The 14,252-nt window shown below is 47.1% G+C and overlaps 1 protein-coding gene across 5 annotated transcripts in view; it reads left to right on the top strand.

Moving 5' to 3' along the window:
- Positions 1-592: 592 nt before the first annotated feature.
- Positions 593-14,252, top strand: part of Epb41l4a (erythrocyte membrane protein band 4.1 like 4A) — a 209,781-nt gene continuing 196,121 nt past the window's right edge. For 2 of the 5 annotated variants that reach the window (XM_052741815.1, XM_052741816.1), the window contains exons 1-2: positions 597-2,007; positions 2,378-2,818. In XM_052741815.1, the coding sequence (XP_052597775.1) occupies positions 2,720-2,818 (99 nt within the window). In that variant the 5' untranslated portion in view covers positions 597-2,007; positions 2,378-2,719. Of the gene's footprint in view, positions 2,819-14,252 lie in introns of all 5 variants that reach the window. The other 3 variants (XM_052741818.1, XM_052741813.1, XM_052741814.1) reach the window with 3 other exon arrangements.

Below are 14,252 nucleotides of genomic sequence, written 5' to 3'. Positions count from 1 at the left end.
ATAGACATGTGTGAGTGTTTGTGTGTGTTGTGATTGTGTGTATAATGGAAGGCAACCAAGCAATAAAATTGAATGGACTATTTACACAACATGGATAAACCTCAGGACAATTGTACCGAGCGAAGCAAACCAGACCATAAAAATAAAAAGATTTGACGCTGTGTGAATCCGTTATATAAACTTGAGGAAGTGTTAGATAATCTATAGTGACAGAAAGCAGGTCTGTGGGTGCCTGGGAGGAGAGGTGCGGTGAGGTATTTGAGGGAGGGAAGCCAAGCACGCTGAAGTAAACTAGAGATGATGGATATATCTATCAGCTTGATCATGGTGATGGTTGCATGGGTGTGTAGATGTCAAAATGTAAGTTAAATACTTTAAATATAGGTAGCTATGGTGTGTCAGTTATACTCAGTAATGCTGCTAAAAATTTGCGGAATTTTCTTATCTCCAGGAAGCTTCAGTTTTGTATTAAAAACAGGTTTTTTTAAAATTTTCTTATCTCCAATCTCCGATAAAGAGATAGAAAATAAAATGTCTCACTTAATAAAGGCTGCTGTATGTATGTAATGTCATGAATTACTGCCTCAATCCCCCAACCCAGACCAAAGAACCGTAGAACAGATAGGTGGCTTCGAACTCACAAAAGGTTACACTCAGGACTTTTATTTTTTGACTTTTGCAGGCTTAGGTGGTTCTGCTGCATCGTGGTAAAGAAAGAAAACCATAAGAGATCTTACAATCACATTCGACGATTAACGACAGGAAAGTTGTATTGCCGAAAAGCAGTGCAATGAGTTGCTAAAACCCGGAGGTTTAAGTTGGATAAAACTTTTACAGTAGAACCCCAAGTTGCATACAGAATTTGACCAGAATCGCAAAGCCTGCTTCAGTTTCCAGAAACGTTGGAAGATAAAGGAGGGTTTTACTGGAAGTCGGGCAGGGAAAAGTGAGGTTTCACACGGAAGTCCTTCAAAGGAAATCACTGCTGACAACTGTTGCAAAACTCTTTTTAAAAGTGTTGCTGCGGAAACAAAGTTTTTACTTGGGTAGCATTTTTGTTTTGTTTTGTTTTTGAGTTTTGACTATTCAAGCTAACAAGTGGTAGAAGAGGGAATTTCTACCTGATGCTAAGGTCTTTCTACTAGTCAATACAGAAACAGTTCTGCGCGGCCACCTCCCGCTGCGTGTCCCCCACCCCCTTAGCCTCCTTTGACTGCCATTCGCATTAATTCGCGGCTGCTTCCCAGCTAGAGAGCTCAGATTGCACCTGCTCCCAGGGCCAGCGGGGGTCCTGTGTCTTCCACACTCAGCTTGTGCTGCCTGTGCACGGACACCGGGACCCACCAGGGGTCACTGCAGCCTCAGAGCTATTGTGCCCACCAGTGCCTGGCCCCGGCCCGCCGCGAGGAGGGCGTGGGACCCAGACCGCAGAACGCAGGGGTGGGTCGGAGCAGAACTGCGCCCTGCCGGCCTGGAGCCAACCTCCAGGTCTCCCAGGGAAACGAACGCAGTGACTTGGCCACGGCCGCGCGCAGCTCGGGCGCAGCGCACGCGTTCTCGCTGGGACCTGCAGGCACCGGGCCAGACCGACCACCTCCGCCCCGCCCTCCGCCCCTAGCCGAGACCCCGCCCAGAGGGGGCGCTCGGGTCGCGATCCCGGGGATCCTGCTGCGGCTCGGTGGCTTTCTGCGGACGCCCGGGGGGGCCGGGGCCCTCTGCACCTGGGTCGCTGCCGCCCAGGGCTCCGCCCCGCGCGCCGCCAAGAACTTTCCCTGGAGCCTCGGCGGCCTTGGCGCCCCGGTGCTGTCGCTCCCGGTCGCCCGCAGGTCCTCCGACGCCCGGCTTTTCAAGACGTTCGGCAGGAGCGGCGTTCGGTCCCCGTGGCAGGGCGTTCGGGAGAGGAGAGCTTGAACTTGGCCATCTCCGCGGGATGAGTTCGGGGACCGTCAGACGGAAGCCGCGGCCCGCGACCAGCTGACCTCCCCCTCTCTCCCTCGGCTGGTTTCGGTGAGGAACCCTGGCCGGCCCTCCACGTCCCCGGGCTGGCTGTGAGAGTGGCGGAGGGAGGGAGTGGCGACCTTCGCTGCTGGCCCTGCGTCCCAGGCTGGGGGGGTCGTGGCCACCCCCCCGGACACAAAAGAGAAGCTGAGCGCTCTCCGTTCTGCCTACCTTGTCAGGGGGGTGTGGGGCGGGGTCGGCGCTAGCTGTGCGCGCCTGGTGGGGACTCGGGAGCTGCGGCAGGGGAATCGCTCCAGTGGGGCTGGCGCTGCGGAGTACCGAGGGGCGTCCGAACCCAGGGAGGGTCTGGAGCGCCCGTCTCGCCCTCTTCGTGTCTCTGGCCGGCCGTCCCTAGCCAGGCGACTCTTGTCGTCCCCAGGTCGCCGCCCCAGTCTTCAGAAGAGGAGCCGCAGCCGCAGGATGCGCGGGGACCCGCTGCTCCCGGTGCCTAGTTCCGCGGGCGCTTCCCGGGTGGCTCCCGGCCCCTGACGCTCCGGGGCGCGCTCGCCCTCCCGCCTCCGCTCTCCGAGCTTCTCGGGGTGCCCTCGGCTCGACCGCAGGACCCCAGAGCTCGCCCCCACCCTGGGCCCCACCCAGACCCGCGCCTCTCGCCCTCTACACGGCGCGCACAATAAATTAATGCTTCGCGCTTGAGGGGAGGAGGCGGCGGCGGGCACCGCGGTCGCTGCTCTCGCCTTGGCTGGAGACGCTTTCAGCCGACATGGGCTGTTTCTGCGCCGTTCCGGAAGAATTTTACTGCGAAGTTTTGCTCCTGGACGAGTCCAAGCTCACCCTCACCACCCAGCAGCAGGGCATCAAGGTAGGCACGGCCAGGGCGCGGGGCGGGGGCCGCGACGTGGGGGTCCGCGGCTTTGTCTCAAGACTGTCACCGGTTCAGCCCGGTCGCCGGTGGAAAGGCGGGGCAGCAGTCCCCGGCCTCAGTCAGAGAAGGGGGTCTGTGGGGTTGCGCCAACTTGGAGTTGCTTAGAAAAGTAACTGTTGTCTCGAGGGGTCTTCGGCGCCCCAGCTTCCAGCAGCAATTCGAGGTCGGCGACGGAGACAGACTCTGCCCACTCCCGGGATCCCCCTAAAGCTCTTAGGCCCCTTGCAGCTCCCAGACAGGCGCAGGATTGAAAGGACAGGCTGCATCCCATCCTGGTGCTGGAGGGGTGCTTCTGGGCTTTGTGGAAGCCGCCCTCACCCACCCCCCTTTTCCCTGATAGTATTCTTGGGGGTAGTAAACTAATGCACTCACTCGCTGAAAGATTAATCAGGTCGTTGTGATTGCGTTCCCCGGATTTGCAGCTGGGGAATGCTACGTTTGCCCCGAAAACAATTTTCTTTCCACTAGCGAGCTGGTTTTATCTCCACATTTAAGTAAACATCTCACAAAGCAAATCCGTGATCGGTTTGCTCCTGTTTGTAGTCATCAAAAATATATTGCTGCTTCTAATCTAGAAAGCCCACAGAAAGCAAGCTTGCACCCGACCCACTTCCTTAATTTTATGAGTACATTTTTTTTTTTTGTACCTGACAACCTGAGGATGCGCCTGCGCGTTTGTTTCGCTTTTTCCAGCAATTTAACTACCAAGGAGATAGGAATCCGGTGTGTGTATTTTGCTTACCCTTCTCTTTCAGTATTAAACCACCGAGGCATTTTAGTTAAGGCAGCTGTGGACTGCATGTTGTGTGTGTCCGTCCAGTTCCCCTCCCCCCTTCCCCCCCTTTCCCCACCTCCGGCGCATCCCGGAGCTGTGGTCTGGGGATAGAGTTCCCAATGCCCTATTCCCTCTCCTAGTCTGGTAATTTCAGAAGTTACCAGCATGAGGTAGGTCCTGGGTATTTCTCTCTCTCTCTCTCTCTCTCTCTCTCTCTCTCTCTCTCTCTCTCTCTCTCTGTCTCTCTCTCGTGTGTGTGTGTGTGTGTGTGTGTGTGTGTGTGTGTGTGTTCTGATTACCTTTATGCCCACCAGAAAATCTGTTCCTGGCTAGAAGCCTCTTCATGGATGTTGCCAGTTTGGGCATACAGAATTAGAATTTCCTGGGTGTAATCCTCTTGCAGAAGAAAGGCCAAAGTGACCAATTAAAGCTAAAACACTTAACCCCTTGTTTTGGGAGATCGTGTTCCTCAGCAATTATAATAAGCAAAATTCAATCAAATTCTCATCTTTTGTTTTTTTCCCAAGAGTGATAAAACAGTATTTGGAGGGACAGTGTTTGCTTTATATTTTTAACTTTTTCTATGTACTTAGACACACAAACCCCACATGCTAAGAAAGCAGGGGGAAACAAAACCTCACTGCACGGTACGACAGAACATTTTGTGAACAAAATAGGCCAAAATAAAGACAAAACAAAACAGGACACTTCTTGGTGATGCGTACAGAGTCCCTGGTGTGGGAGTGGGAATAATCAGAGATCGGTAAAGTTATGATCTGATACTAAGCCAGCGAAGGGATCTTTCTGAAGTGCAAAGGATAAATACATCTGGAGTCTAGAGTCATCTGCAGCAAGAGCCCCCCATTTAATCATGAAAGTCATGCCCCTTCAGCTGTGGCTTGTGTAGATTATTCTGTCAGGAGGGCAGCCAAGACTCGGGATCAAATAGAATAAGTTGCTTAAAGAAACGGGAGTCAAAAATCCTGATCCGTACTTATTTTTAGTCAATCCATAGTATTTACCTCGTTTTACAAATGGGTTGAAAGTTGGTGAGTGATTCAAAGGCAACAACAACTCCCACACAGTGTAATTTTGGCTGGGTGCCATGCAACTGAACAGTATTTAAAGCAGACTTGGGTTGGAAGTAATCATTTTCGCCACAAGCTTGGCCTCTTTGGGTGTCACACAAGCATGCCACGCTGATTTTGATGTCTCTGTGTGTAACACAGATGTTGTCTGCTGCAGTTAACTGCACTATCTGCAACTGCTGTACCTCCTTAAAAATGTGTGCCTTCAGTTGGGTGGCGGTGGCGCACCTCTTTAATCCCAGCACTGGGGAGGCGGATCTCTGTGAGTTCGAGGCCAGCCTGGTCTACAGAGAGAGAGATCCAGGACAGGCACCAAAACTACACAGAGGAACCCTGTCTCGAAAAACAAAAAACAAAAAACAAACAAACAAACAAAAAAAGTGTGCCTTAGAACCTATCTACCTGTGGCATGTACTTAATTAAGCATTTGTATGTTTGCCAATGGTATGAGGTTTGCAAAAGCATCTTCTGTGTAAATAGTAAATATTGATTGAACATATATGCTATGCTATATAAAATTGGGTTTTTAAAACACTCTTACCAGTCCCATGTTTTGACCTACAGGTGTCAATTACTCTATATGTATATTTGAATTTTATTTATTTATCTTATGTGTGTTGGCATTTTGCCTGTATGCATGTCTAAAAGGCTGTCTGATCCTCTGGAACTGAAATTACAGATGGTTGTGAGCTGCCATGTGGGTGCCGGGAATCGAACCCTGGTCCTCTGGAAGAGCAGCCAGAGCTCTTAACTGCTGAGCTACCTCTCCAGTCCCGGTTACTGTTTATGAATTAGATAAAATTAGCTCCTACTTTAGTTCACAAGTGAACAATTACCTCACAGTCAGTAATTGATAGCTACTCTTACAGCGTTCTCCTCTGGGGTAGTTTACTTGGTGACTTTGGCTATGACTAAAGTAAAAGTTACTGCAAGTTCAAGTGTTCTAAGGGAGAAGAGGCCTGCCCACCTCTGTTGGAAAGCAGAGATAAAATGCCCAATCTTCAGATCTTGGAAATACAGAAATCAGATGAAAAGGACTCAAGAGTTTTGTGGGTAGCCAGGAAGAGAAGCAGCTTACACCAGAGCTCTTCCAGCAGCGTGCCTGATCTGTAAAGGAAAATTCACAAAAACTTAACTCTAGTTGAAGCCATTTATACCAGGCAATACATCTCGTCTAAGTATTGGAAGGAAAATAAGAAAAAGCATGAAAAGTAGTAGAGAAACAAAAAACCATGGTCACTGATGGTGGGCAAAATGGCTTTCAACTTTATTTCATTCATACCTCTGATGTTACTGAAAACACATTTTTATAAATACTTGAGCCCATACTCAGGACTTCCAGGACTTTAGGGCTGTATATTGTTTGCAAATTTTGAGTTTTAACTTTATGTACTTGATGTAATTATTTTTTTTTGTATCTTTATGCTAACAAAATTATTCTCAGACATTAAATGAAAATAAGCACAAAGTTAAGCAGCATCAATTAGCTCATTTTTTCTCTGAAAATTAAAACAAAAAATATCGATTACATTTTTTAAGTACTTTTTTTGTTGTTGTTGTTGTTTTGAGACGGGGTTTCTCTGTGTGGCCCAGGCTGTCCAGGAACTCACTCTGTAGACCAGGCTGGCCTGGAACTCACAGCGATTCACCAGCTTCTTCCTCCTGAGTGCTGGGATTAAAGTTGTGAGTCAATACCGCCTGGCCTTAAAGTGCCTTTTAAGGGCTGATGAGTTGGCTCAGTGTGAAGATGTCTGTTCAGCATCCTTGGGGATCTGAGCTGGATCCCTGGAATTCACATAAAGGTTGAAGGAGAGAACAGATTATACAGAGTTGTCCTCTGGCCTCCAGTTGTGTGCTGTAACACAGTCACTCCATTGTGCACAGACACATACCCATGCGATGATAATAATAGATAAAAGTCTTTCAAAAAGTACTTTTTGAGATTCTGTAATACCCCTTTTTTTCATATTCTCAAGTGAAATGAGGACCACCATGGGATCAGATGCCCCCTAGTGATGTCTGAGAGCACCAGGCATTCACATGGTACACATACATACATGCAGGCACACACACACACACACACACACACACACACACACACACACGAAAAAAATAAAACTATTAAAAATTAAGGACCATTGATTTTGCATTAAAATTATTCACAGACACATATATTTTTTTGACAGGGTATCACATTGTAGCCCAGACTGGCCTGGAGCTTATGACAGTCTTCCTGTCTCTGTCTTCTAGGTGGTGAGATAATAGAACAGGCAGGAGCCACCACAGCCAGGCTATGTTTTATTTTAATAGAAGGCATTTTACTGATCCCTATGTGGTTTACTTAAGAATTCTCTTATAAAAATCTGAAAAATAAAAAAGAAATATCCTTGGGACTGGAGAGATGGCTAGGTAGGTAAGAGCACTTTGCTGCTCTTGAAGAAGACCACAGAACCCACCTGACAGCTCACAACCATCTGCAGCTCCTGTTCTAGGGGACGCCTTCTGACCGCCACAGGCGCCTGTACACACTTGGTGTGCAGACATACACTCAGCTGCACAACTGGTGTGCAGACATACACTCAGCCGCATCCACATCCACACAAAATAAAATAAATAGTAAAAGAGAAATGTCTTTGCACTTCTGTTATAATAATGCATCATGTTGGACGACCAACTGTAGCTATCAAATGTAGACATGTGAGAGAAGCTTGGCAAATCATTATTTTGTGCGTACCAACAGAAAAGTACTCCTTGGATTTATTTAAGTACCAAATGATGAATTGAAAAGTTAGTCATGAAGTAATTTTTCATAATGTTGATAAAGGTTATTTCAGTGAAAAAAATTTTGTTCTGGTAGAAAGCATTTCAGTGCAAGGATGATAGTTGCATATCTTATATGTTAAAAAAACTATCATTTAACTAGAAAGTGATTTTCTGTTTAAAAATTAATTAGAAAAATAAAAGACAATATGTTTTTTTTTTTTTTTTTGGTACCCATTCTAGTATTAGGTATTTGCATTCTCCCTTTAGAGGTAACCTCACTTGACAGGCAGGAAGTCTTTTTTGTTCAGTCTCTTGCTTGAACCTGATCTGAGGTGGAAAGGCCCCAGTGTGTATAAGCTAGGAGCTGTGGGTTGTGTGTTCAGCCAGAACAATAGCATTTAGCTGTTAGTTCTCTGCTGCTGTCTCTTTAGCTCATTCAGGTACACGTTTCTCCTATGGCTGGCCCAGTGTTTGAGTAATGTTTGTTCTGGGAAACTTTTGTTAGGCCCTTTGTGGGTCTCTGTGCAGGGAGAGGTAGAGTGCTTTCTTTTTGTTCTTTTCGCAAGCAAAACTTGAATGCAGTTCAGATTATTTTTCTGGATTGTTCTCTAAGGAGCAAAAGATTTGAAAAAAGTCACAAGGTTTGATTGTAAATTTGGTCCTTAGAATTGCTCTGCAAATATGAAAAGGATTGGTATTTTCATTTTAGCAAGGTTTGATCCTCTGAATAATAAGGGACTTAGATGTCATAGTTAAATTAATGAAACTAACTTAGTAAGATAGGAATTCCATTAACCTAAAAAAAAAGAGTTATTTATTTTATATGTCTAAGTATTTTGTCTGATGCCTCCTGGTGCTCACAGCGACCAGAAGGATGTTGGATTCCCTGGAACTGGAGTTACAGATGGTTGTGAGCTGCCATGTGGATACTGGGAATTGAACCTGGTCCTTTGGAAGAGCAGCCAGAGCTCTTAACCAGTGGGCCATATCTCCAGCTCCTCCATTAACCATAAAAGATGGAGCTGCATCAAATAATCTATCCAGTTAAAATGGACAGTTCATCCATTCACTGTTAAGTACTGTTACCTCCTAACTGTCCTGAGGTTCCTGAGTGAGTACTGTGAATCAGTTTTGATCCTCAATTCAGAAACTTCCCAGGGACCCAGAAAGTAGTCGTAGATGAGGTTTTAAAGCATCTCGTGAAGAATGCTAAGTTTCCTTTTACTTGGACTGGTAAGGAAAACTTCTCAGAAGGTTGGGTGGGGCAGGGGGACAGGAAGTGAAAAGAAATAGTTTTCATAGGTTGTATTAAGCATATGTATGTTAGTACCGATATATTTTGATATCTACCGTCTAACTTACAAAACCAGGGACCTTTTAAACAGAGGTAGGTTGAAGGAAGTGATGCTGTAAGTGACATTTCTGTTAATGTGAGCTGGATGTGGAGCTTTACAAAGATACTGATCACTTCAGAGCCTCAGTTTCACCCTCTGTAAAATAGGCACCTTACACATTCTTGGCGCCTCGAATGTGGTGAGCAGCAGAAACTGCTGGCCTCACTATGCCCCTTTCCTAACCTTTTGTAGTGACTCATTCCTGTCTGGAGAGAAGTCCACACTGCGCCTTCTCTCTCCGTAGTTGACTGCTGCAGCCCTGCCTGCCCAGTGGCTTGCTTGTGCCCAGACAGAATTGCTCTCAGTTCCCCAGACATTCCAGACCCTCCCGTTGCATTGTGCATGGGATTCCTGCTGATTGCTACATACCTTTTTGCCTTTCCCTAAACACTCCTTCATCTGAACCAGGCTTCAAGACGTGAATCAAGTCGGGTCTCATCAGCTGAGCGCGACTAGGCAGAATCAAGCAGCGCCCATCTGTGTTTCACACATCTCTGTCTCAGCACCCAGCACACTCCAAGCATTTCTGGACTCCTCTGTCTCTTCCTGTAGCTTGCGAGCCCATGCCTGTGATTCCGGCAGCGAGGGCTGTACGCTTCATGTAATAGATGCTTATTAACTATAATTTGAATAGAGGGAAGAAAGGAATGCTGCAGTTGGAACGGGCTATATTGAAAATCTTTACTGGAGATAATGACATTCCTTTGCCATTTTATTTTTACTAGAAAAGACTGCAGAATAAAGTGAGTTTCACTGTGAAAAATCTGTTGCCAAGATACTCCGGTTTTCACATTGGTGGTGGGCAGAGAATGAGAAGGTTCAGTGGACTGAGTGCATGTGGCACACTGAAGAGCTGATTGGCAGCGTGGCAGAAAACATGAGTCACACCATTTTTTTTTTTCTTGTAGAATGGGTGGGGAGAGGGGGGTTGAGAGACAGGGACTCAGGTAGTCCTGGCTGGCCTCATAGTGACTGTGCCTGAGGATTTCCTCAAATTTCTGATCGTCCTGCCTCGACTTCTCAGGTCTTAGGTCTTTTCTTTCTCTTAATCAGAGCATTCTCCTTCCAACTTGAGTCTTTTAGGAGAAGCACAGATTTCATGAATGGCTGGAGAGCCTCGTTCTCCTTTGCTGTCTCAGTTGAGAACGTTGCTGGTTAGCACCGCAGTGGGAATCCATATACTTAGGGAGTTCTGCTGTCATTTTTTAATACTGTTCTTCTGCTCATTTTATCCTTGAAGCTGCATAAGTCTGATTTGCTACTGTTCTCAGCCTTAATAAACATTGAGTTTTTGTGAAAAAAGTTTTTTTTTCCCCAGTCTGATGTGGGGGGCATTTGTCTGCAGGCCTGGGTAGATGTGACCTGTCTGAGTTCTGGCTGTGTCCCTCTGAGACTGCTTAGCAGAGTATTAGCTCTGGCATGTAGACCCCTTTAAGCTTGATATGTGTTGTTCCTGGTCATCCTGTGCTGGGTGGCAGCCACTGCCATTCACTTCTGCGCTGTGCATTTTGCTTGGAAGGCTCGCATATTAAGGCTCAGTAGACACCTGTTATCACATGTCCTAGGCAGAGACGAGGTGTGTTAAGTTCAGGAACCAGTCAGTTTACTTTGTGACTCAAGAAGCTTGTAACTACAATTTGGAGAGTCTGTACCAGTCTCCAAAAAAAAAAAAAAAAAAAGAGAGAGAGAGAGAGAGAGAGAGAGAAAGAAAAGAGAAGAATGAATTGCATTCCTATGCCCCTGAGCTCTGTATGCACTTCCTGTTTGTTCTTTTCTTTTTTAAGTGAAACAGCCCTTCTTACTTAATGCTGTCGATTGTTAAAACCTTTCCTCTGTAACTAAACACTCTTGAAGTGATCCCCAAGGGCTGAATGGCTCCTCCAGAGGCAGCAGGCTTGAAAGGGCTGGCTGCCTTTCCTAAGTGTGAGAAGTCTGTTTCCTAGTAGAGGAGGTTGACATTCCAAGAGGAAGTCAGAACCAGGAAGGTAGGGGGTGGGGGTGGGGGGAAGGCAGGGGTTACGAGGGAGTGCTGGGTGGGAGTGTCTCTGCTGGCCCATCCTAGGCCCCTGGGACCACAGCACAATAGCGGAGAGGTCAGATGGCAGGGGAGGGGTCAGCCAGCTGAGACCCAACAGAGAGTGAAGCCAAATTCGGCAGCGGATTTAGAAGGGACACATCTGAGCCCACATAGAGCAAGCTGTCCGTGCCACTGAGTTCCAAGATTTGTGCAGAGTGAGCGTCTTGTTCAGAGTCCAGCGCATGCCTGTAATCCCAGCAGCCAGGAGGCAGAGGGCGGGAACATTGCTGAAGGAACAGAGCAGCCTCATCTACAGAAGCGAGTTCCAGGACAGCAAGGGGCCACACAGTGAGACTGTGTCACAAACCACACCAAATAATAGTCCAGATTTCCACACAGACGGTGACCCGCCTGAAGGCCAGGCTCAGGAGCTAACTATAGCGATTGTTTGTGTGTCAGGATTCTCTCCCCGCTTTGCCCTGCTGCATTCAGAAGCAAGTTTGAGAAACAGTCTTGGCCCTTTGCTACATCAAATATCACTTCTCTGGCTTTTCTCCCCATCCCTACGCTTCCAGCTTAGCGTGGGCTCACACTTTGCGCCCAGGCGAGCTTCTTCTCTGGGACTGTGTGGATGTCTCCAGTCCTTTCTGCTCCCTGTGTTTGTGTCCTGTCTGCTGCATAGGGACAGCTCTTCTTGAGTCAGCCTAGTTCCCTCCTCTGTGTGTTGAGGGACATGGTAACTGCCTTATAGGATGATTGTGAAAATCTGAGAAAAGGATTTTAGGCATGTAAGAGCAGAGATACTCAATAAGTGGTATATATATATATATATATATATATATATATATATATATATATATATAAAATTTGAAAATATATTTTCTTCTCACTTACAATTTGGAAATGCTAATCCCTCCCACTTTTGCCCATTGTGACATTTTCTTTCTTTCTTTCTTTCTTTTTTTTTTGAGACAGAGTTTCTCTGTGTAGTTTTGGTGCCTGTTTGGGATCTCGTTCTGTAGTCCTGGCTGGCCTTGAACTCACAGAGATCTGCCTGGCTCTGTCTCCTGAGTGCTGGGATTAAAGGTGTGAGCCACCACCGCCCAGCATGACATAATTTCTTTAAGTGTCTCTGAAAGGTGTGGCTTAGAGCAGTCAAGGACTGAGAAGAGCATGACCTAAGGAAACAGTAACAGAGAGGAGGGCAGAAATAAAATCTGGAAGATATTTAGGAGGTGGGAACTCCAAGACCTGGAAGAATGTGGAAATGGAAGGATCATGGCCCAAGAGGTAGAGCACACTATTGGTAGCCATCAGCACCCACAATTCACCTCTTTCATCCCTGACCCAGCTGCTCCTCGGTGTAGCCATTGGCTCTGGGAGGAAGTTGTTCCCAGCCCTGCCCAGTCCAGAGAGGGTAACTGCTCTAAAGCTGTGCCTGTGGCCACTGGAGCTGAAGCCCAGCACAGACTCATGCTGATTAACAGGCACACAGGCAAGCTTGCTGGTGAAAGTGCTTGTGGGAAGGTAGACTCAGTTTCCCATCTAGCACATTACCATACACACACATCCCCTCCTTAGGACCAGAACCTTTCGGCCATTGATTACAGCCTATAGACCACAGTGACTCCTACGATGACAAAGAAATGACAGTGATGTCTCTGATCTGCCCTGAGCCTTCTCTTTCTATCCCTGGATTCCCTTCTGGGGGAGCTCATACGTGTCTTCACTGAGGCGGCTTGCAGCCCGAGCTCTGTTACTGGGGACCAGTATGTCTTGAGAGAGTGGAGCGTGGGGTTGTTCACCGAGCTGGGGCACAGGAAGAGAAGCAGGTCTGGATAGTGGTGGCATAAGCATGTGCTGCTGTCCAGTGCGGTAGGCAGTCAGCAATGCAGTGCAGGTAACGAGGGAGTTAGGATGGAGGGATGGTGATTCGCGGTCCACATCGAAGGGTGAAGATGTGCTGAGCATTGTAGCTAGAGTTTTCCTGCCTGGCCCACAGTCAGGACAAATCTCTGTCACCCGCCAGTTCCACAGCAGCTCAGACCCAACCAAGTAAACACAGAGACTTATATTGGTTACAAACTGTATGGCCGTGGCAGGCTTCTTGCTAACTGTTCTTATAGCTTAAATTAATCCATTTCCATTAATCTATACCTTGCCACATGGCTCATGGCTTACCAGCATCTTTACATGCTGTTTCTCATCATGGCGGCTGGCAGTGTCTCTCTCCCCCAGCTTCCTGTTCTCTCAATTCTCCTCTCTGTTAGTCCCGCCTATACTTCCTGCCTGGCCACTGACCAATCAGTGATTTATTCATTGACCAATCAGCAACACATTTGACATACAGACCATCCCACAGCACTTCCCCTTTTCTTTTCTTAAAAAGGAAGGTTTTAACCTTTACACATCTCCAAAGTCAGCTTGGTATATTTGGGAATTTGGGCGTAGCTTCTCTTACTACTTCCTGCTGGAGGGGGGCGCTGTATCTTATGGGGACACAGAATATTTTAGGGTTATGGAGTAGTCCATGAGGGTGTATCATCTGAGCCAGTTGCCTTGAAACGGTTCTGGATGTTGGATCATCTGGGCCATGGTGTCATCGGAGACCTTTCAGGTGGTCTTGGCTGGTCAAACCTGATGTGTCTTAATCTGGAACAAATCCATAGCCTCTGGCTTTCTGTGGAAACAAAAGCAGAGTCTCCTTTCCAAAGTAACATATCCTTATATCCAAATTTTGAAGTCAAGGTACCTTTAAAATATACATTTTGGCATAACTCAACAGCTTTTGTAATCAAATGTTTTTCTTTATTTACGAATATCAAAGAGAACATAATCCAGATTCTTTGTGTGGTAGCCATCTTTACGTGGCTTATTTTTTATATTAGCTTGAGCCTATTGCTTTAAACTGCAGCCTTCTAAGCCTGAAATGGCGCTGGCGCTGCTGGCTCTGCCCACTTCAGCTTCCCAACATGGCAGTGATACGTTTTCTGCCAGCTCTGGGAGCCATCAACTCTCAGAAATAGTGGGTCTATGCTTCTATCAAAGCAGCGTGTAGCCCAGAAATCTCTTTTTTTGTTTTGTACTAGCAAAGGCTAAATCCACCACGCAGCTTAATGTGCCACTTGCAGAGGCCTCATTCCTGCCATACTGCAGGTCAAGCACACACGCCAGGAACCCGCCAGTAGCTCAAACAGGCAGCTGCCACTCATTTGAGACAGACAATTAGGAAGCTGTTTTTAGCTCCGTTTTAGAATCTTTTCTCAGTTTTTAGGTGGAAACTCTTGCCACCACGTTGGGTGCCATTTGTAGCTAGAGATTTGTCCTGACTGTG

This window comes from Peromyscus californicus, unplaced genomic scaffold (assembly GCF_007827085.1).
Source record: "Peromyscus californicus insignis strain IS unplaced genomic scaffold, ASM782708v3 Scaffold_17__1_contigs__length_78620276, whole genome shotgun sequence".
Lineage (NCBI taxonomy): Eukaryota > Metazoa > Chordata > Mammalia > Rodentia > Cricetidae > Peromyscus > Peromyscus californicus.
Note: the sequence above shows the minus strand (reverse complement) of the source record. Positions and strands in the feature narration are given on the sequence as shown.